Source organism: Pararge aegeria, chromosome 5, assembly GCF_905163445.1.
Source record: "Pararge aegeria chromosome 5, ilParAegt1.1, whole genome shotgun sequence".
NCBI lineage: Eukaryota > Metazoa > Arthropoda > Insecta > Lepidoptera > Nymphalidae > Pararge > Pararge aegeria.
Window position 1 is genome coordinate 13,338,763 of NC_053184.1, and position 24,030 is coordinate 13,362,792.

Sequence of the window (24,030 nt, forward strand, 5' to 3'; positions counted from 1 at the left end):
TTTTATGACGACGAAAATGATCTTATGCCGCGGATCTTAGCCCCACCGATGTTAGATGGAACGTGCGTTGATAGGTGGTAAAATTTAATGTACGGGTACATCTCAAAAATCGTGATGCAGCTACCAGTTTAGGTCAATACACAGTAATCAGTAGTAGTAGTTGTCAAGAAGAGTCACAAACATAACACTAAGTTTTATACTCTGTTTTCAATAATTGTAAGCGCTATAAAACAATTCTCTTGACAGTTGAAACTAAAATACAAAATTAGCTGAAAGAGAGATCGGTTGTGTGGATCACAACCGATCTTGCTCTTGTGTCTCCCACCTCGGTCACGTCATTCAGTGATACACCTTTTAGATACAATATGAAAATTTCTTGATGAATGTTAAATTGTAAATTATCGATGTTGGAAAAGAGCAACTGTTGAGTTTTATTGTCGGCTTCTTCTCGGTAGAGTCTGCCTTCCGAACCGGTGGCAGAATCGCTACTAAAGTATGGACTTCACGTTTCAAAAGTCCCCATATAGAGTAAGACTTCTTCAAATAAATGCTTCTTGGATTAAGTATATCACGTTCAGGGAATGTTCTTACCTTGATGGTGCTGCGGCGAGGGTGTGCCCTGGTGCTGGAAGGTGGCGTACATGCCCTGCTGCGCGGCGGCGGACACGTGGCCGCCGCCGCTGCCGCTCACCTGCATGTGTTGCGCTGCAGACACCTGCCATACAACATTTATTATTACTAACTGGGGTCCGCGTAGTGTATATTTTCTTTTAGTAATAACTAGTTCTTGCCCGAGTTCTTCGTCTAGGTTTATTGCGGTTTTTCACAAATCCCGTGGGACAAACGTTTCCCACGGGATTTGTGAAAAACCTAGGGATAAAAAGAGCCATGTTAATCTCTATCCTTTGAACTAAATCTATGCCAAAAATCCAGTCGACTGATTCCTTAGATTGATGGATGGCCCGGGGAATATCAACGCCTACAAACAGAAAACAACACCTCGCAAAGCATGCTAGGAACACGTCCTATAAAGTACCACCCTGTGTCCACCAACACTATCAGCCGCCGTATTCAGTAACTTGTCTGACAGTTGTTACCGGTGGTGACCTGTCATCGCGCACGCATCGTGCGCTAACGTATCGACTATGAGTAGACCATGAGTTCGTTGAAACACGACGTCATCGAACAAAATGAGTCAATTTTAACTTTATATTTGTTCCATGGAATGCTTGAATATAATAATTGGAATGGAACAATATGCAGGAAAATCATTAGACGCCTACTTATACTCTCATCTGACGTCACTGTGACACACGCCTATCGTCGTATCGTCCGATGAGATCGCATTCCATAGAATAAATGGGAACTACCCTCCACTAGTAGCGCCAACTTAGTGGAAAGTTATATGTTCCAGCTTTTTTATTTAAAAGAGTCTAATTCTAGCTCAGTTAATTCCGTTACGATATTAATGCCCACATCTTGTTTACAGCAGATTGAAAATTTAATTTTTAATTTGAACCCCAAGTGATATAGATCTACCTAAAAGGAGATAAGAGATTTTTTATTTAGTGTAAAAAACATTAAACTTAGTTCAATTTGATAAATTATATTTATAAATAAAAAAAAATACAGCAAAAAAAAAACGCTAATGATCATCTGTCAGCTTTATTTTTGTGTACAAGGATTAATACTTACTTAGATTTTATCATTAGTCTAGTCTAGTCTAAAAACTAGTTACACACTTTAACTCTATTCCGACGTTATGACACGTTTATTGATGAGGCCCAAAAAGTTTTATTGTCATGGTCTCCTACATAAGAATCTTACCTATGACCGTCACCATCTTCTCTATTGGCTAAGGCTGACCGCTGTATCCATCAGTTTCCACATAAAACCTTACGTCAGTTGCGCGTGAAAAATCGCTAATGTAATGGGTACCTACCAACACGTTGAACTACGTGTTGGGTAATAATAATTCTTTGACCTCTAGCCCAATAGACAGATGACCCTGTCTACTTTTTATGAAACCCTTAAGGTTATTCGCTCATATTGTGACCTTCTAGGTGGTAGGATGCGTCTCGGTCGGGCGGTGGTAGAATTCGAGTAATCAATTTTTTTTTTTATATATACTACGACTACACACATCGCCATCTAGCCCCAAAGTAAGCGTAGCTTGTGTTATGGGTACTGAGATGACTGATGAATATTTTAATAGAATAATATACATATAAACACCCAGACACTGAAAAACAATCATGTTCATCACACTAACATTTTCCAGTTGTGGGAATCGAACCCACGGCCTTGGACTCCGAAAGCAGGGTCGCTGCCCACTGCGCCAATCGACCGTCTTTACCGACCGAAATTAAATGAGTATAGACAATCCGTCGCAACGATAGATTGTACGCAGAATTCTAGTATATTCTGGTGGGAGCCTTCGGCCGTGGCTAGTTACCACCCTACCGACAAACACGTGCCCCTAACCGATGTCGCGTAGGAACCGATTAGAACAATGACTACCACACTCCCTAACAGGTTATCCATCGGGTAGACTGCTTTTGGTGGTGATGGTAATTGATGAAATTAAGAACTACATACAAATCTAGTTAATTGCTTTTTCGGAAAGTAAAGCATTCGTAACTTTGCCCTAAACTTATTGGTGTAACGGTAATCCATCGAAATGTGTTAGCCTGTAAGGTAAATAATTTAAGAAAAATGCTTATCGTACCCATGTTATTACATTTACAGCGATCCCTAAAGCTATGCTATATAATAAATATTATTCGTTCAGCTGTTGCTTAACACCTAATAAACAGAATTGAAATCATTTTTACAACCGTATCAACGGCATCGTGCTATTCTCTGGTAGAACCTGTTATTGCGGATATCTATTTAGGTAATTGGAATGATATTAGTCATTTAATGTGCTCACTCTGGTCAGGTTTATGAACACATTAAAATATTTTGTATAAATAAAACCGTAATTATCAATTTCAATAATAATTTGATATAGATATAATATACCTAATATGAAAGAACCTGGAATAAACGACTATATGTTCATACTACCTTCTTTGTTTGTTTGAATCACGTAGCAACTTTGGCATTCATAAAATTGGTATAGCGAAGTAAGCTACAGTACGGTATAACAAGCGGTGATAGCCGAGTGGCTAGTCTACTAGGTTCCGGTCTTTAGATCGATCTCCGGCACGCATCTCTACGTTTTCAAAATTTTATTGTGCATTGATAATGTTAGCAATAAAATATAACTATAATATTATCATTCTTTAGTTCCTTTATATTCGCATTGCGTTCTGCAAGGCACGAAATGTCTTCACGGGTGACAGCTGCCAGTTTAAAGACATGGGCGTAAGTCCAAACATCGGGACGGGACGCGAAGCGCAAACCAGTTCTACGCCCCGCACCGCTCCCTCGATCTGCCACTCGCCGCGATATAATATGCGTAATAGCCCGCTAAGCTGTATTGTACAGCCAGACAAGCTAACGGAATCGCTTATCTAGTCGCGCATCGCCTTTCCGCGCGCGGCCGAGGATTGCTATCACGACGCGCACCTACAATAGCGAACTAACCGACGACGCGACGATGTGAAACCTATGTCGAGCTGAACTGGTTTTCCGTTATACCTCGCTTGAGACCGAAATAGATTCAGGTTTCGCTGTATTTGAGTTTAAATAGAAAATAAAGTAGTAAAATGTAGACAATACAGCAAACTGGATACTCTGAAACGAAACGAAAATCACGTCCTCTACTGTTCATATGACTGTCGAGAAATCGTAGGTCCCCTAGATTAAAAATCATAAGCGATTAGGCAGACTTATTAGTAAATAGCTGTTAGCCCGTCTTTGTCCGCGTTTATTACGGTTTTTTAAAAATCCCGTCGGAACCGTTGGTTATCCTGGGATAAAAAGTAGTCTTTGTTACTCTCCGTCCCCTGACCTCTCAACTAACCCTATGCCAAAAAACAAGTCTATTGATTGCTTAGTTATAGTGTAAAGTAAGGACAAACAAACAAACACATTTTCGCAATTATAATATTAGTATGTATTATACTAGTACATCAAGTCAAACTGTTGAGTGAACCTATAGATACTTCAGTTAACTCAACAGTTTTATGGAAATGTGTATAACTATTAAGGAGTCGGTCTATCTATAGATAAGTAAAAACAACATGTGGAGACGGCGTAGTAACAATTCTTGAGCTTCACAGCTAAGCATTCCCCCGGTAATGATTTTGTTGGATCGTGACGTCACGGATCGCTACTCGCTAGTCTATCTAACGGTTCGTATAGTACGCCCACGAGCCGACGTCACCGACACCCACAGCTCGGATCAAGCATAAAGTTCATTCTAATAATAAACCTGCAAATCTAATGATACCTCAGCAATAAGTTTACTTTGATTCACTTTCATAAGCAGATTCGTTGCATGTTGCAAACCTTTGTTGTTTCATAAATTATGTCGCAAACCTATGTTGAAAAGTTAATATAGTCTTCGAGAGATAAAGCAACTGAATTCAACCCAATAAAATGCAACACTACTTTTAATAAAATTCAAGTGTTTATATGCCGCGCGAATTATTATGCTCTACATATTATATTCAATACCTTTACATCATCGCGTCAAACTAGGGCAATCCGAACCATAGCATACTTGTATCTAGTTGAAGTATAAGTCGTCTACTTTATTCCCCATTTTGTTAAATGGAGTGCATAACCTACCATTGTAGTTTAAAATACTTTATAAAAAGTGATAAAAAGGGTCAAAAACTGATTTCCCTTCCTTCTGGGGCAGTATCTGCAGGGCTAGCGTAAGCAGGAGATAAAATTTATATCCCCCGAGAGGGGGTATAAGTAACGTATCCACCTTCTATAGTACGGGAACATGGAATAGGAGAAGTTTACCACCGTTTATCTTTAAGCATATATTATTTGGATATTATTTCCACTTGTGCGCCAAGCTGATAAAGCTGTGGGAGAAGATAAATTTTTATCCTTTCCCCGGCGAGATTATTGTGTCTTGGCCATGCTAGCCGTGCTGGTGTAAACCTAAACTAACTACCAGGAGCGCATAAAATACAATCGGATGGCAACACTAGGCCGTATGAACATTGAATATAATACCTATGTATGTACTGTGCACAATAGAGCGTTTTTAATTAAGGGAGTGTCGAGATGACTGTGGGTGGGTGGGACACGTGTTCTCGATGCAGGAAGTAAATGGACGGGAGGTTACACTTTTTATTCCATTCAAATGTTCTGATGTCATCTGTCGCTGAACATGTTGTTATCATTTTCATGTTCGTGTACTCAGTAAGGAGTAGGTTTTTTTTTATTCCATTACAAGTTAGCCCCTCTCACATGGTAAGTGTCAATGCAGTCTAGGATGGTAGCGGACTTACCTGTTTAGGATTTGCCTACTCAATCGGTTTCTACAAGGCGTACTGGAAAATGAATGCCCGTTTTCACTAAAACGATCAAGGCAATGCCGAAATAAGTAACGCCTTATCTAAGGAGACACTTAGACACAAAAATTGCCCACCAATAGTTATTACCTAAGACTTGGTGAAACGTTTTTTTTATATAGACATCACCTATTTCATTAAGCATTCGATTTACGCGATGCCTAGCGTTAGTGAAAACAGGAATAAATCGCTTTGCGGTACGTTTTGCCGCTAGGGTGGTAACTAGCCTAGGCTAAAGCCTCCACGACCCGTCCACCAATCCGCACTGGACCAGCGTGGTGGACTACGGCCTTAACACCCTCTCATTTTGGTGGAGACCCGTGCACGGGCCGGTAAGGGGTCAATGTGATGATGATGAAAGCCTCCCACCAGACCAGACCACAGCAAATTCGGTAATTATAAATTCACAAAAGCCCCCACTGGGGATCGAACCACGGACTTCCACATATAAATCAAACAGTTCATACGGGATTTGTATTAAAAATAAACCGTAATAAACGCGGACGAAGAACGCGGGCATCAGCTAGTGGCTCGATCGACAAAAATCACATTATTTAATTAGGTGGGAACTACGTGTGCGTATGTAATATTAAATAAGTCAAACATGTGGCCTTAGCACATCTGCGAATTGCAAATTCTATTTCAGACTTGTTTATATTTAACACGTATGTATACCAACTACGACATAATATTATACTGAAACTATATCAAAATAATTAGTTCATCATTTGCTTGCCTGACCGACTCAAAAAACCTACGCCCGCTACTCATGATAACATATAAGGAGATCGTTTAAGAATTAAACGGTTTTTTTTTTTTTCAACTCAAAAAGCCATTGAGTACCCTACGTTTAGTATAGTATTAAATTGTTGAAACGACGTTTTGAGTTACGAAACACTGCTGCCAGAGAGAAAAGAAACTTATCGACTTTGAATAAAACTCTAATACTCTTATTTTCTACCAACTTCTTTATACAGCTTTCCTATACCGGTTAATAGTTTTACTAAAAATACCTTTATTTTTATTAATTCAAATAAAAATAGCCCAAAACATCCTAAACTTTCTAATTAAGGCAATAACGCGTTCTCTACAAGTAGATTAGAGTTGTCATGATACATTATTGGTATTTGCTACAATAATTTCCATTCCATAAAAAATGTAAACATTCTTTGTTATTTGTTTACTGGAATGATAATTGATAACAAATGAATGCTATGCGGTTTATACATACAATTTACTCCCACGCGGGGCGCCTATTTTGCGATATAGTGCGTATGGGTCAGACAAGCTATGCTTCGATAATCGGTATCATGGAAATCCTTCTCGGATTTCCTTAAAGTTAATTTCAGTGGATCTATATGATATAGGCTATAAGCAAATGATATAGAAGCGATAGAAGAAGACGGCAAGGATATTCTTGTCGCACTCGTTTCTAACCCTTCGTAGTCTCCGACTGCGACCGCTCGGCGCGCGCATCCTTCCCCCGGTCGATACTACACCAGACTCCCATGTTTTTTATGTCCTTTCACAACACGAATTACCCAATAAATAAGACTTCCAATTACTAAACGCAATTCATTGCAATGATTCTTATGGAGTGCCAAGAAACGGGGATTCGCCAACGTCACGTATATAATATCCCTCGATATCATCCCATAAATGCGCATATAACACGGGCCGTTACCGGAAACGGTCATACTATCCGTACATATTGAAAATTTTAGCGCGCGGAATTGAAATTATGGCGTCCTACAAAAACGAGGCGTTGGCATACTTAATAGCATTTGAATTTTATATCTGTTTCTTTTGGAACACATGTGATGCTGATTTCATTTAGTATTACAATTTCAAGGAGTCAATTCTCGTACAATGAATTTCTTATACTGTCTGAACACTATGAATCCTAACAGAGAGAGAAATTTTAATGTCTTGGTAACTTAACTGGCACATAAATTTAACACGACAGAGGACACTTACTTGTAAGTTATGATGAGGCTGTGACAGATGTAGCTGCTGCTGTTGTGACATGTGCAGATGTTCTAGCGGTGGCTGCGTCGGTCTCGGCCGGTACCCACCGTAGCCTCGGTAGCGCGCCCAGTCTCCACCCGTGGCTTGTTGGTGCTGTTCCGCCATGTGCTTCAACGTCTGCGCCGCGGGAGACATTTCTCCGCCGCCGTAGGGCCGCGGCGCCGGCTCTCCCTCGGGCGGCTCAAGACCTCCCATACCTCCACCCCCGTTAAGTTTTCCACCATCGAGATCGAAATCCTTCATTAGCTCGGGATACTCGGATATCTCAGTGATGAGGTACTCGAACGCGTCGTCCCCATCGTCCTCGCCGATGAGGTCGGCGAGGCCAGGGAAGGCAGAGGCCGCGTCGCGCTCGAGGGCCGCCGCGCACTCATCCAGACCAACAAACTCGTCATCAGCCACTTCGGATTTGCATTCGGCTTTGCATTCTCGCTCGCAGTCCAGCGGAGAGGGCACGCGCGGGGGCTGTGACGGCGGCGGGGAGCCGGATGTTTTCACCGCGTTGGCGAGAGCTTTCACCGTCACGTTCGTTGAGATCTGTTGCGGTTGCGAATCTGCGGCGGACGTGGTGAACTCCAGTTGCTGCACTATTTCAACGGAGAACTTCGTTAGTCCTTCACCCGAACCTCCTCCTGTGCCGCCGCCACCTACGCACTGTAGTTTTGCTGGGGGCTCGTAGTCGCCACACCCAAACTTTTGTTGCTGCAACAAACAAAAGAAAATTAATAAGTATAATATTTATTACATTAAAAAAAATTTAAACAATGTTCTGCTATGATAGCAGAATATCGTTTCTAACGTATATTAACTATGCTATGGGCATAATGTGACAAATGAAGTAAGATGTATATGTGTTTAAGTATTTTTAATGACGCAAACCCGTCGATATTGATTGAAATTCCCAAAAAAAAATTAAGTATTTGTAATAAAAAAAATTATACAACCTATGTCATACAGATTATCATTTTCTTAAACAGTAGAGGTGTGCTTTTAATTTGAACCCTAGCATTCGGGCAGAAAGATAACGGCAAGAACTGGTCTTTGTTTTATAAAAAATAGAAAAATATTTGTCAGTAAGTGTTAAGAAGTACTGCTGACAAATTGAATTAAAGCTGACCTCGTAAGTCTGGAATTATATCCGGTGCCTAATCAATTGATATACAACAGAATGCGGAGAACTGCATACCAACAGAATGGAATTAGAAAAAAAGTTCTTCTATCAATTATTATTACTCCTCGACTGCATTTATATTCATATAAACATTAAACGAGGTAATGTTGGGATGGGTTGATAGTAAGAGTTGAGGCTGGTTGAGACTCTTACCATACCTTCTTTTGCAAGAGTAAACTATGTTTTACCAAGTTTTTAATACAAGTTAATAAAATCTTTAGTGCATTTCGTTTGTTAGGTCAAAAAGGGGTTTGAATATTTCAGGAAGCATGGCTCCTTTTTTGTTCACAATTTCCTTTCAAAATAACGGCTACACACGCATAAACCATGTATTAATAAATAACAAATAAATATAATATGAAATAAAATCTTCCGAAGCGTTTCGAAATCAAGAAATCTTAAGAAATCACTATAACAATTTGCACATTTCGCTATTACAGCATATTTGCATAGACGTCATCGATGTTTGCGAATTCAAATTCTGGTCGGCCCGACCTTGATATAATATCACGTGTGCAAATATCACACTTGCCGCTGAACGTGTGCCGAGACTTGAGAAATAAGAGAGCCATCAATTAAGACTGTAATTGTAAATGCCTTACACGTAAACGCACGTAAAAAGAATGTTCCCTTTTACTGTTCGCAATTAAAACATCAATGATGGAATATTATCATAACCTTCACGTGATTACTACACTACGAGTAATATACGCTTGATCGTATAACGTGTAAGCTAAACGGTTTAACGCTCCAAACAAATTAAGGGTATGAGTTTTAAAGGTGGTATACATAAATGGTTTACAAAAAAAGCATTAAGAACTGACAATTTTTACATACAATGCGCATGCTTAAAAATTGAAGGTATATTGACCAAAGCTTATGTTAAAATAAGTTCAGTTTTCAGCCATCAGTTTGTTCCTTTTAGATTTAAGTCTGATTTTTAAATCGCCAATTAGTCTTACTCTATCAAACTTATTCCTCGAAAAAGTCGATCGAAAAATCTGCCAAACTGTAATTCAAAACTAAAAGCTCGTAGGCAAAAAGTTAAAATACCGACAGATATGCTATTATTTCCTGGTTCCGGATATATAATTACAAGATGCGCCGTTTTCTTTTGGACTGGCATTTGAGACTGCAGGTGATCTGTGCCAAGCTATACCGGCGACCAGTTGAAACATGGCAAAGATTGACTTGATTGACTTGTAATAGCATAAAAAAGCACGTACCAAAGGTTTAATTTACAAGTGAAAACCTTCGATTAGAAAAGCCTAAAATTGTAGAGCGATAAGACTCTTGTGGAAAGTGCGGTGTTTCGGAGGTCGTCGTAGTGAACGGCACGAGACAATACGAGGCGATGGTTGCGAAACCGCGTTGTTTGCGCAACCACACTGCGCAGTCCTATCAGGCTACTAATGTGATTCACAATAAGATCTAAGTACAATAAATAAACCACGAATAATAATTATAGCGACACCGATGCGAAGCAACTTAGCCTTGCGATATTCAACCTGCCTAGCTTTATCGTTGCAGCGTCAAAACTTAAAGTATAACTTAAAAAAAAGTATGACCAGAAAGCTATTGTTCCTATTGGCAGCTTTAATGGTAACGACTAGACGAAGCAAGGGATGATTCCTTCACACGAAGAAAGATCAAAATACGATACACGGAGATATTGACACAAGACGCACAAGACCGTAGAATTTTGAAGTTCCCTACAAATGAAGCAATGTAACATGAAGTAAAATATAATCGCTTACTACATAAGAATCCCCAGTCACTCATCGAAATATGTGAGAGAGCTGTGCTCGGAGATCCGTGATCAAATCACAAATAAGGATTCAAATAGGATTGCGAGACTTGCGATGCTCTCATTGCGGTTATTGCAGCTACCCATGTTTTGTTATATAGCTGAATGTATGTTACTTTGGCTCTAATTGCGTATTTTAATTGATAGTGCAATAGTTTGCGAGTCAGACAGCATTGATCGTCACATTGTTGCTGTCAATCTATGACAATCATCTCCTAGAGTTACCAGCATAGTTCGACTAATTGATAACATCAGTGGCATAGTTCAGAAGTTTGATATAATTTTTGGTGCTGGAATGTCGAGCCCCGACCGATATTCACAGCAAACTAATTACACGAGGTGGAGATTCATCATAGGACGTCAGAAGTTTCATGAAGTTGATGGACACAAGCGGCACAAGATTGTGTAGCTCAGAATTCCCTACATAACTTCTAGCTGAAGACGCATCCCTAAGTAACGAGCGGAACAAATTGACTAGGTCATTAAATAATCCGAAAAGATCAGAAGAACGAATTAACGGTTAAATTTAATCGTACATTATAAATGTTAGGCAAACAACAAAAACATGTTGATACATTTATGACACGAACGGTAAACTGATACTTAACAGCTATGCCAGCCAACTGTTCTACGAGTAATGCGACTACTTTAATTGAAACTCTACTAACAGCTATTTATAGTAGCACTTGAGATACATCTGATTTCATTTTGCCTCACAACCGCTAACACGAGGCGAGATATAGGAAGGTACTCATTGGTGCAGGTACACACTCGTCCCACCAAGACGACATTGCATCGCCACTGCAGTATTAGGATCTTAACATATCTATCGACAGGGAATCAGCTCGAGACAGTCCGAATAGGTTAAAGGTTTCTGTTTTGAAACCAAGGGTGATGCCGTCGTTTTCCCTGATACGCGCTTCATCACATCAACCCATTACCGACCCATTACAGATTACGACTCTCCTTCCACAATGATAATAATAAATAATAAATAAATAATAAATAGTTTATTTTTTCCAAATTTTTACAGTTTTAACAAGATTGCAAGTTTGGAACCTTCTTTTAGATGTAGTAGTAATACACCTGTATCAGAAGAATCCGCTCTTCCATAACAATATCCGTTATATGCGTAAAAGAAGTAAGTTGCGTTTTAAAATATTATATATTTAGGCAAATTAACGTTGTGCGTGTGTGTGCGTGTGTGTGTGATGTGTGTGTGTGTGTGTGTGTGTGTAATGAGTGAGAGTGTGAATGTGTATAATACGAATAATAGATGTGCTTCAAGTGATTATATAATCCGCTTTAAAAGGTTTTCCACATAGTAGATAAGGGGTTAAGGCTGTAGTCCACATACCATAGATTCATTCCTCACGATGTTTTCCTTCACCATTGAAGCAGGTGATATTTTAATTACATAAAACGCACATAACTTAAAAAAGTTAGAGGTGCGTGCTGGGATTCGAACTCGGCGCCCCGAAAGTGAATTTGAGCTCGTAACCAATGTGCTATCACCGCTTATTATTAAATCTCCCAATCGTTATTTTTTTGCTTTTGCTTTTTGTTTTTGCATGATTTTGGTCACTCTAGGAGTAATCTTAAATTAAATATTATGTTGTGTTTTATCAGTATTGTCAGAAAATAATATCATAGTTTTAAAAAATTCAAACAACCAAATTACTTTATAATGTCTACATGTTATGTGTAGTATTGTGGTATTATTTTTATCCATTGATGAATATGTAACTAATTAGTATTTGTAAACTACGTAACTAATTTTATCCCAAAATTTAAAATTTTCGTAGGAGGACATTGCCATTTTTTTCTATTGAGAAAATTTTACCGAATTTTGATATTCAGAAGACAACTATTTATTCAGAAATATGGTCAAGAATCGTAACATCCCTACTAATATTATAAATGCGAAAGAATGCTTGATTGTTTGTTTGTCCTTCCTACGGGCCAATGCGACCAATCTTGATCTTTGGCAAACGGTACGTTAAAAGTAGGGTGGCTAATTTTTATCGCAGTATTCCCAGGGGATTTGTAAATAGCCGTTATAAACTCTGACGAATAACGCGGGCAAAAGCTATAATCTTTTTTCTCGCTGTGAAGAACTACATAGATTTTATTATGAATAGTTTAAGTCTTTCAACCTCATTAAGCAGGACCACTGTAGCATTCACCTCTTCTAATCCTAAGCGCCTCTGCCACGAGGTAGGAAACCTTTGATGGGACCTTAATAGGCTGTGGGTTATGACAGATGTCAAATACTTCGTTGCACAAGTATCTGTTCGACAGTCTTCTTTAGTCTGTGATACTGATGACAAACCGAATGAGGCACGGGATGCGACGGCAGGGGTCAAGTCAATTGACATCGGGTTACATCCGGGCGCGATTCGTCGCGTCCCCGTAGCACGTGCTGCCTGGCAATTATGTTGCACGACTCGCTACCACCTGCCTATATATCGCTACAGCAAGGTTGCTATAAATTTATACATATTATGTAGTTGTTTTCCGCGACTTCGTTCGCTTCGAATTTTTATATGTATGGCATACGCTTCCAAGCATTCTGTGACACCTGAACTAGTATGCAAAAAAAAAATCGATCTCTTGCTCTGTGGAAAAAAAAACAAGATTTGTTTTTGTTATGCCCAGGGGATAAACATTTTTCGGGATAAAAAGTTAATCTTGCGCTATTTTAATATTTAATCGCTTTTTTATACTTGTTTTTCAAATTTCTTTTCTATTTTTATTGTTATAGTTGGTACTTGAGTTTATTTTTTTAAATCTTCATTGACTTTGTTATCACTACATTTAAAAATATATTGTAAGTCTGAATATACAAACTCTCTCTCTCTTTAGTCGCTCCCTCATGACTGAGGATCGTGATCACTGGTATGGCGAGTAATCTTGTCATATAAGATCTCTCTCCATCGGGTCCTGTCTTTGGCCATTTGTATTGCGTTATAGAAGGTACGGGCACCAGTTTCTCTTAGTTGATCTGACCACCGGGTTGGAGATCTGCCACGGGGACGTTTGCCTTCTACATTTCCAACCACTATCAACTTTTCAATGCTCTCGTTTCCGCGGCGTGTGATATGTCCAAAATAACTAAGGATGCGCTGAAGGCAAATGGTAGAAAGACGTGTTTTAATTTTGAGTTGTGAAAGAATTGATACATTTGTGCGTTTGGCCTCCAGCACCACATTTCGAACGCATCAATTCCAAGTTTCTACGCCATAAAGGAAAATAGGAAAGATTAGTGCTTGTACGAGTCGCAATTTGGTTCTATTCGTTATGCTACGATTCTTCCAGATATTTGTTAACCTAAGCATCGCAACCTTAGCTATCGCTATTCTTTGTTTTATTTCGGAAACGCATGAGCCATCACTAGAGATTAAGGAACCCAGGTACGTATAAGTCTCTACAGTGTCTATATCCTGAATGCTGCAAATATTGGAAAGTTTACTCGATCGATCTACCACCATGAGCTTGGTTTTGCTTCGATTTATAGAAAGTCCTAGATCTTCGCTTTCAGATTTGGTATATTCTGTGTCTACCAATGAGGAAAGCGATGAACAAATATTATTATTATTATTATTTCGTCAGGACACATTCAGCCGTTCTGGCGTGTTGACTGACTAACATCTATCCAATATTTTGCATTGATATTATAGTAAAGATTTAAGATTTTCCTATATACGATACAAAAATTGTGGATAGATTAGACAATAGAGTATACAAAATAAACCAAATATACATTAACAATGGAGCAAATGGCCGCTAACTCAACCTTATTTTGCTCCGCCTGTTTGTATATTCAGACTTACGTTTGGTTAAAATATATTTATAATGTAGTGATGACAAAGTCAATGAAGATTTAAAAAGAGAATTCTGTAACAAATTCGGCTTCGACAAATATTCCTATTTAAACCACGTTATTAATATTAATAACTACCCAGCTAGTAGGTACATTCCTAAGCGTAATTTTCCCGTAAGTTTGAGAATGTATAATGGCCCAGTTTTTGTATTTTCCACTACAAAAAATAATTAATAGGCCTGTTAAAACTAGGCCCAAAAGTTTTTATTAGTTTCGCCAACGTTGCAAATTGCAGTAGGCACTTTCATACTAGCTTATGAGCTTTACTTTCATACCTACTGGTATGCCTGAAGGGAAGCTATACTCGGATTCTTTAATATTCTTGAAACGTCTTTTCATCTAAATTTGCTACTAAAAATCTACAAAATTGCAAATAAAATATGTTATTAGAAAGTGGTAGAGCTTTTTGTGATAGAGCTCGTCCGGGCTCTGTCAACATGATTATTTCTGCCGCTAAGCAGCATTGTTGTGACATCTGCATATCGTCTGCGAAAGGTGCAGAAGTCATTTGTGGGATTGAGTATACGCTTTTATAATATGATTCCTAAGGTAATTTTGGACCTACCAATCCATAAGTTTAAAGAATGTGTTAAAACACATTTATTACAGCGAGGTTATTATACAATTGATGAGTTTCTTAATGACAAGGTTGCTTGGAAGCACCCGGCTCCGCTTTCATCTCTCACAAGATAGAAAAATGAATGTTAAAATATAAAATGTAAATTTTTGATGTTGGAAAAGAGCAACTGCTGAGTTTCTTGCCGGCTTCTTCTCGGTAGAATCTGCCTTCCGAACCGGTGGTAGAGTCACTACACACGGACAGACTTGACGTTTCAAAAGTGCTTGTATTAGGCCTACTTGAAATAAATGAATTTTGAATTTTGAATTTTGAATTTTGCAATGCTTTGTTACGGTCTGAAGGGCGTTGTTGCCGGTGTAATCAGAGGCACATGTGATATGAGGCTTAACATCTTCGCCTCAAGTTGATATTTACATGGTAGCACGAATAATAGAACATGTTCCTTGCATGCCTTGCGCAGTGTCTCTCTGTTTACAAGCGATGATTTTCCACTTTCCATCAGTCACCGTCAATTATAACTAGTAATTTTTACATTCATAGTTTTAAGATTTTAATATCTTTAAATAACGAGACATCCCAATTACCAAGATTGTTTTGCGTTATTTGGACAGAAGCAGGCGTTACTTTGCGGAAATCCATGATATATTATGAAAATTAAGCTTTATTTGCTATACTGAGTGGTGTAATTACAATTTGTTCAATCCTTATACTCCACACCAAACAGAGATTCGGTAATGTACGGCGTGTATACAATTATTCATTGTAAAGTCAACATCTCCTGAGGATGCTCCGGTTTCGGAGCGAAACGTGCGTAGAGGGTACATTGCCGAAGGTCTGTGGTCAAATTATAAATGACACCACACAGATTCTCCTGCTTTTCTCGGAGTATAGCAAATTAAGCTTAATTTTCGCAATAGTTTGGCGTTTAGTTTAATTACCTATAGAATCAAATTTAGTATCTGATTATGAAAGAAATTAATGTATACTATTCCGATGCATATTCTAATCTATTTCTAACAACTCTGTCATCAAACGAGCGACACGTGCAGAATAAATTAAGAACGGGTAGGCATTTTATTCTGATTACTAATAGCAAAGACCCACCTGCATTACTTTTCATCTGAGCGGATATTAATAACTTTATAATTATTATAACTGACCTGAGAGTTATCCTCATGTTAGCAAGCAACGGAATACATCAATCTAACCTAGATTGCACAGCCATCGACAGCAATAATAATTATGAGGACAAAAAGGCTGGCTCACAGAATTAAGAACATACAGAACCCTCATTCAGCTATTATTGATGTAGGCATTATGTCGAAAAACAGTGAAAACGCACCGCGTATGTCTCACTACACACCCGCTGAATGTTGCTCGCTCACAAACTTTCTCCCATTTTCTTATTTTATGGTAAACCTTTATAGGTAAAATAATTTCTATCGGTTTTCTATGCTTCAATATAAGTATTGTACATGGTTTCTGTATTTTCTCAATTTTGTGGACTGGCTATTTTGTTTCGCAAACTGGCTTTTTAGTCCGTATTCTAGGCACTTTTTCACATGGGCAATACTTGAACAGTGGCCAACCCTTAACTTTCCCGTCCATTAAATTAAATATAACGTATTTATTAGAGAACCTACTCCTTTGTGTTGTCGGTCTTTCGACGCAGTCTTATAAGTGAGAGATGCAGTTCAATTTTGGAAATTATAATTCTGAATTCTGTATATGGTATTAGTAGCACATAGAACGCTGCTACCAGTTCTCCTTTACATTCCCTTAGTACGACACCCGAGGGCAGAGGAGGGAGTAGTGACGATTGTATTTTGTAGCCTTAGTACAAATTATGCTCGTTCGCAATAGAGGAGTTGTTTTGGCATATCAAACTGTATCGTCAAAGTAAAATTGACCTAATGCCACTCAATTTTGAGTAGCAATGTCTGTATTGATTTTTGTTTTACAAACGTTCTGTCAGTCCGAGCTAATGAATTGTAGGCAAAATTGAGCTTTAAAATTATGTTCATAAGATCCATTTTTCTTTGATGTTCAAGTATTTCCATACCTGAAAACCATACTCCTCGATTGCGAGCAAGCAAATCTTGTACTATGACAACTGATCTGCCGTCACCACACGGCATAAAAATATAGCTATACATTATAATATATAATTAGATATGCATATTAGATCTAACAGGAACACACTCTCGACGGGATATTGCAACAATGAACATGCATCGTGAAACCGACGTCATCGCAAGAGAACTTCAGCAGCAAGGTTATATGCAATCGATCACCGTAACGTGTGGACTACGGTGTGTAGGTACAATAAGGCACGTCGCGTTAGGGATTGGCTACTGGCAAGGCTATGCCAATGAGGTGAAGGGAGTGTACGATCCTTCTAAATCGTTCATGACCTCATCAAACCAAAAATAATAATAATGTAAAGCTAAAGGTTTTGTAAAGATAAACTGCCTACTCAGTTTAGTGGTTAGCATAAAAGATTATGGATTGACTACGTTCGATTCCCGGATCGAGCCGAAAGTAAGGTTATTTTTTTTAGAAATTATCAGTATCAGCCTGAAGTTAGGAAATAAGCGTGTTCCCCTTGCATCGGAGAAGCAAGCCCGTAAACTCTCATTGGAGCAGCGTGGAGAATCTATGCTCTAACGACATGTAAATCCCTTGTAAGGGGATATGATTTTTGTCTCCTGTCTGTGCTATCCGTGCATTGTTATAGGTAAAAAAAAAATGTTGCGAGTTGTATAACACTCGTATGTACGAAATTAAAGGAAACATGAGGTCAAGTATTCAAGGTGACATTCAAGCGAACCACGCGACCAGTTATGTTACCTATCACTGGGGCCTAAAATGTATATAATTTTATGAACGCATGAGCTAAATGTTATTATGGTTACCGTGTTACCAATAAATTATATTATTTTGGCAGTACGCAGAGTTGGCCGTATCTTATATTATTATAGTAAGAGAGGAGTGAATTTTCTAAGGTATTAAAAGTAAATTATATGCACCGTTTGATAGCTCACTTGGTGACTTTTATTTACGTGGTATAAACTAGGTTTGATTCATGAGCTGCGTTAAATAACCCGAGTTAGCAATTTCATATGTGTCATCCTTAAGTATTTATAAAACGATTTTGTTTCCCTAACCAATTTACTAACTAATGAGTTTTCCACCAATCGCCACTGGACCAGCTCGGTAGACTACGGGCTGAACCCTTCTTATTGTGGGAGGAGACACGTACCCTGTATTTGGCCGGTAGTGGGTTGATGTGATGAAGTTTCCCACTATATTTTCTCTATCCCACTACAATCCAGCGCTTGGCTCAACTTGTGGTAAGTGATAATATAGTCTGAATCAGAAAGTAGCGGGCTAATCTATATTAATCCCATATCCCCAATCGGTTTCTAAAGGGAATCGTACCGGAAAGCTAAATCGCCTGGCGCTCGTATTTGTAAGGCCGAAGCCTCCCACCTGACAAGATAGAGCCCGGGATCTCTTTCTCATAAGCGTTTACCACAGCGTCAGTCGGGGAGTTCGAAAAATAACTTACTAATGTATATGTTTCTTGTTCAGGCTTGACGCGGTAATTGTACTATTCTAACGATAAAAGCTTATATTTATTTAACTGTTAAATTTATTTAACTTCAGTATAACAGGAATAACAAAACCTATTTAATTCATTTCAGAAACCATATATTTCTGAATTGACCCAAACTGCAGGTTTTAGGTCCGGCGCTTAAGAAAGATTTAGTCCAAAAATATCCGAGGACAAAAGTCCAAGGAAACTTGACTCCCCCATCGAACCTTACTACCAGTGAAATCGGAAGAACATTCAACTCACTGCTTATATCTTCTACCAATAATATACTGGATATGCTGTCCTTATTTCGCTAGTCTTTGAATCGGGCTGCCTATCTAGTTGGCCGCGATCTTCGTCAATGTTAATTACGGTTCTTTTTGAAACCCGTGGGAGTCATTTGTTTTTCTGGGATACACAGTAGCCTTTGTTACTCACCGTCCTTTAAACTAAACCTCTGCCAAAAATCAAGTTGATAAGTTGCTTTGTTAAGGCGTGTTGGAAGGACAAACAAACTAACACAGGATTAAAACAAATTTTCTAAGAACTAATAAAAAAACAAAAAAAGATAGCTCACACAGCTCACATGCACGCTGCTGTGCAGATTGCTGCTGATTGATGGAAGGTCAGGCTTGCGATCAGTCTTCTTCGCCTGCCGCTTGGCTTTGCCTTCTAGAAACCGCTTCTGAAGGGCGCTCGTCTCTAAGTTCTGTTGCTCGCAAGCCCCAGTGAACGATTGATCGAATCTCGGCACGCATTCAGACTGCCGTCTTCGGTATGTTTCTATCCTTCGCCTGCGAACAAAATAAACAATGATAAATAAGGGTTTTTTTTTACACAATTAATTTCATGGATCTTGTAGTTAAAAAACCTACAGTACCCTATGTGTAAGTTTTCACATAACCTCGACAAAATATTTGGCAAATTAACGTCAGACTACTTCATCTTGATAAGTTACACTGGGAGCACAGCTCGCACATTTGGCTGTCCTAAAGTCTGCTCTCAGAGACTCTTTTTTTTTATTTGATGGATGGTAGTGAAGCTGTCAGGGGTATGGCAGTTATTCGCCTTAGCCTTAATCCCATATCCCCAATCGGTTTCTAAGCGACGTCGTACCAGAACGCTAAATCGCGGCACGTCTTTTTCGGTAGCCACTAGCCACGGCCTGGTAATAGACCAGACCAGAGAAAATTCCAAAATTGCCTTTGCCAAGGATGGAACCCGGGACGGCTCACTTGTCAGACAACAACGCTGGCCAAATTTCTTAAAACACATTCACCCGTGACTTAATTCAGCCCAGCTAACATAGAACGCAGTCTTTATTCCTCTTGCATAACCTTTTAGTAAGTAGGTACAAACGACGGCCTCGGTTTCTATTTTCTAATAGCGAAGGAATTGATATCGTTCTTGTAGTTTTTGAATACAAAGTAAACATAACTGGGTTTTCAATAGCCTTAATGTAAGTTTTTATTTAAACTAACATATAAATTAAAGCGTAAATCTATAATTTCATATTTCTATGGAAGTACAAACGTAATTTTTATACTCCATGCAAATATGACAAAACTTTACTCTAAAGTTAACTTTGTAAACTCGATAAAAGTTACTAGGGGCTCAGAATTAGATGAGGCAGATGAAGGTGCTGCAAACAATACGCTAACCGATGTCGATGCTCAGTCAGCCGCAACTCGCGGCGGTCACCTTGAGCAAATGTTAATGCGGACACTTCGTTAACAAAAAATATCACAACAAGCTTTTCATTATTCGTCAGCAGTCAGCTCTGTTACCAAACAGTGAAGGGTTCAAGGTAATTTGCCTTCATTCTTCCCACTGCTAAATTATAATGACTCTATTTACTCTATTCTAGGTAAGAGGTAAATTATTGAGTATTAGCTGTGAGCCGCGTACTCCGTCCTCGTTTATTAAGGTTTTTTACAAATCCCGTGGGATAAAATGTAGTATGTTACTCTCCGTCGTTTCAATTAATTGTATGCGAAAAATAAAGTCGATTGGCTGCTTACTTAGTTAAGTTAGGTTAGGTTAGGAAGGAATAACAAACATTCAACATATCGCATTCATAATATTAGTAAGGAAGTAAGGATCAGAAACAGATGACTGATTGGATTGGAGACATACACTTTGAAAAGACAAAAACTAATTTTTCGAAATAATTGCGTATCATAATATTTAATATTTAATAATTGCGTTTTTCGAACCTTGAGGCAAAAACCCTACTCCACAAAAAAATATAAAAGTTCACACAATTGGGGGACATATCCCGTAGTGGTTTAAATCAACGTTCAATGTTGTTTGCATTAGTTACTGGATTAGGAAACTATAATGTCTAATATATAAAGTTTACAAGATTTCCGCCTTCCGCAAAGTTATTTGATGACCCGATAGTCTACAGACCTTTGACCAATTATAGAACATTAGATGCATAACACTACATATTTTATAACATATACCGGAAATATAAACGAATGAAAAACTATATCAAACTTAATCTTAAAAATATTTCTGTCACAACATAGTCCTAATTTTTTTGCTATTGATACCATTGAATAATTATAAAAAAAAAAAACATATTCTGCTTTTAGTATGAAATTTGTGTAAGTGCATTATTTATATCAATTAAGTAAGTACTTTACTTTCGCTTGCCGGTAACAATAATAGCATAGTCATTCACCGTATCATGAACATAGTTGGGTAATCTTTTTGATTTGTAGATATTACATAACCAGTTTATATCGGCGCGTCGGCAAGCACGTCACTCGACGACGACGCGACGATTCAAACAGTATAGCCATATAATACACGTATAGAGCTTATCCAGTACCATTATTATAGTCTATCCAATGCTTTGCAGTGGGTACAGCAACAGTCTATTCTGGAAACTATGAGAAAATAACGCGGTAAAAATATGATTTAATCATTTAGTACCCGACTCATTTTATATATTTCATTAATCACAATCAGAATATTTTATTAGTTAAAATTTATTAGTTATCCGAATAGGGAGTGCCGAATCTTTGTGAAGTAGCTGACGTCTCACCTCTCACCAATCATTATGGAAGGACAGTAACTGATAACCATAGAAGGGTAACGTGGAATAGGGCAAAAGCCAGTAGTTGATCCCCAGGGCTTGGTTGGTTTCTAACTTACTATATCTACTTACTATAACGTCAAAGTAAAATAGCCCGATGGTTACTCGATATAGAAGCTCAAATTTTGTATTACTGATTTTTGTTTTACCAATTACCAAGAACGCAGGCTTGCTGGCTGGCCAGAACGTTAGTCTAACTCGAACTGAGGATTCCGATGAATTAATTACACGTTAACAAAATACGGTAAAGCTTAAATGAACTGAAAACAATTTTATACGTTTAATAAAACGAACATGGTGGACTGGTAGGTTGGCAAAAATATGCTTAGAATATTTTTGTCCTTCGAAAAAAATCTTTGATAACGTGTTTACGGCTACGTGCTCAGGGTGAAAAGTCACGTTTTAAAAATGTAACAATTAAACCCTTTTCCCAGCAGAATGCAGAGGAAGCCAAACAAATTCCCAACAACCCTTTTGCGTTCGTTTTGTATGTTTAGTTTTTTAGCTAGTAGCTTTACGAAAGTTGTTTGCTCTGATATAAATCCTTTTTTTTATACTTTTTCATACAGCGCTTGACTTCAATGTTCACTTTATTCAATCTAGCTGTAACATAATTATCTCAATATAGAATAAGCGACTTTGCTATTATAAAAAGTGCATCTTTTTTTTAACAAATAACAATGTTTCTGAGTAACTTATAGATTATATGTTTTACAACATATTTTTTGTTACAATACAGTTTTATCTGAGATTAGTATCCGCGCTAAGACAGTAAAGAGTTAATAGCGCAGTGGGTAGGAGCTCGACTTCACTTTCGGGGGGCCTAATTCGAACCCAGAACGCACCCCTAACTTTACTAAAATGCACATAGCATTTTCAGTAATTAAAATAGCACTTGCTTCAACGGTGAGGTAAACATCGTGAGGAAACCTGCATGCCTGAGAGTTTTACATAATGTTCTCAAAGGTGTATGGAGTCCACCTATTCGCACTGGGCCAGCGTGGTTGACTACGGCCTTAACCCCTTCTCACACCCCTTCTAACCTCCTCTTCACACCCCTTCTAACCTCCTCTGCACATTTTCGTAGTGGACCGTTAATGGGTTGATGTGATGATGATGATAATGAAGAAAGTTAGACTCGTTGGAGGCCCTTTTTTATAACATTTTACTTAATGTGAATCAGTAACATCAGATTATAGATATTCGTATCACAAATTTATGTTTTCTCCTACCAAGTTGAATAAGACCATGACCTTTTTAATCCTTAGATAAGCATACGCGATAAAATGTAGTTATACAGGAAATAGTTATTTCATACTAGCTATTGCCCGCGTTCTTCATCCGCGTTTATTATAGGTTTTTTTTCACAAATCCCGTGAGAACCGTTTGTTTTTTTTGTTAAATGCCTATTTGATTCCACGTCCTTTCAACCAAATGTATGCCAAAAATCACGTTAGATTTGTTGACGAGCATCAAAACCTAGGACAAATGAACGCACCATCGCATTTATTTACTAATGATTACTTCTTTGTGAGAATGTTTCTAATAACAATAAATTTAAACCAACTTATACTTTCAGTCGGTTTGGTACATGAGTAACAGCATAATATGTTAAAATTTATGTAATCCAAAAAGTTCAGATGACAGATTGAATTTAGTAGTACTTTCTATATCAACTGTGAAGATTAAGAGAAGGGTTGCTCCTCTGTTCATCTTGGATGTCAGCGATTTGTCTGTGTAAAATTTCTAATAAGTTCAATTTTCTTTCCCCCTTAACCTTTTCGCTTTGAATTCTTTCTGTAAATATTTTTAAAACTTGAGACACGAGAGACGCACTTTTAGACGCAGCTTTGATCTGATTCCAACGGTTCTAAAATCGAACCAAAGATAAGGTAGAAAAAAAAATTTTTTTTTATCATCACACCTTTCTCTTTTCGCAATGAGAAGGGTTTAGGTCATAGTCCACCACGCTCGCCAAGTGCGGATTGGTGGACTTCACACGCCTTTAAAAACATTATGCAGACATGCAGTTTTCCTCACGATGTTCTCCTCACAATGTTTTCCTTTATGAGCTAATATGAGCTAAGCTAGCTTAAAAAGCGATATTTAATTCGGATATTAGCGATATTTAATTGATTATTTGTTTATGTTAACATACTCAGATTCCTACTTTAGGTTATTCTAACATGCGAGATATCGAATAATGAAGAGCAAGAATGTTTTACAAACGCTTTCCCTACAAGTGCGACGATATCGCTATCGGTGTACCCCACCTCGCGACTTTATCCGGGGAAGTTGATTACGGCTGATGTTACCAACTACAACCAGTTTACTTCATTATACTACTTTCTCTTAGATATTATACATACCAACA

The 24,030-nt window shown here is 38.2% G+C and overlaps 1 protein-coding gene across 1 annotated transcript in view; it reads right to left on the minus strand.

Annotated features, from left to right (window-relative positions):
• Window positions 1–24,030, minus strand: part of LOC120623594 (neurogenic protein mastermind-like) — a 47,062-nt gene that overhangs the window by 15,852 nt on the left and 7,180 nt on the right. The window contains exons 2-4 of the mRNA XM_039889639.1: window positions 19,128–19,344; window positions 7,461–8,213; window positions 592–715 (exon numbers count right to left, since the gene is read on the minus strand). Of these exons, the coding sequence (XP_039745573.1) occupies window positions 592–715; window positions 7,461–8,213; window positions 19,128–19,344 (1,094 nt within the window). The remainder of the gene's footprint in view (window positions 1–591; window positions 716–7,460; window positions 8,214–19,127; window positions 19,345–24,030) is intronic.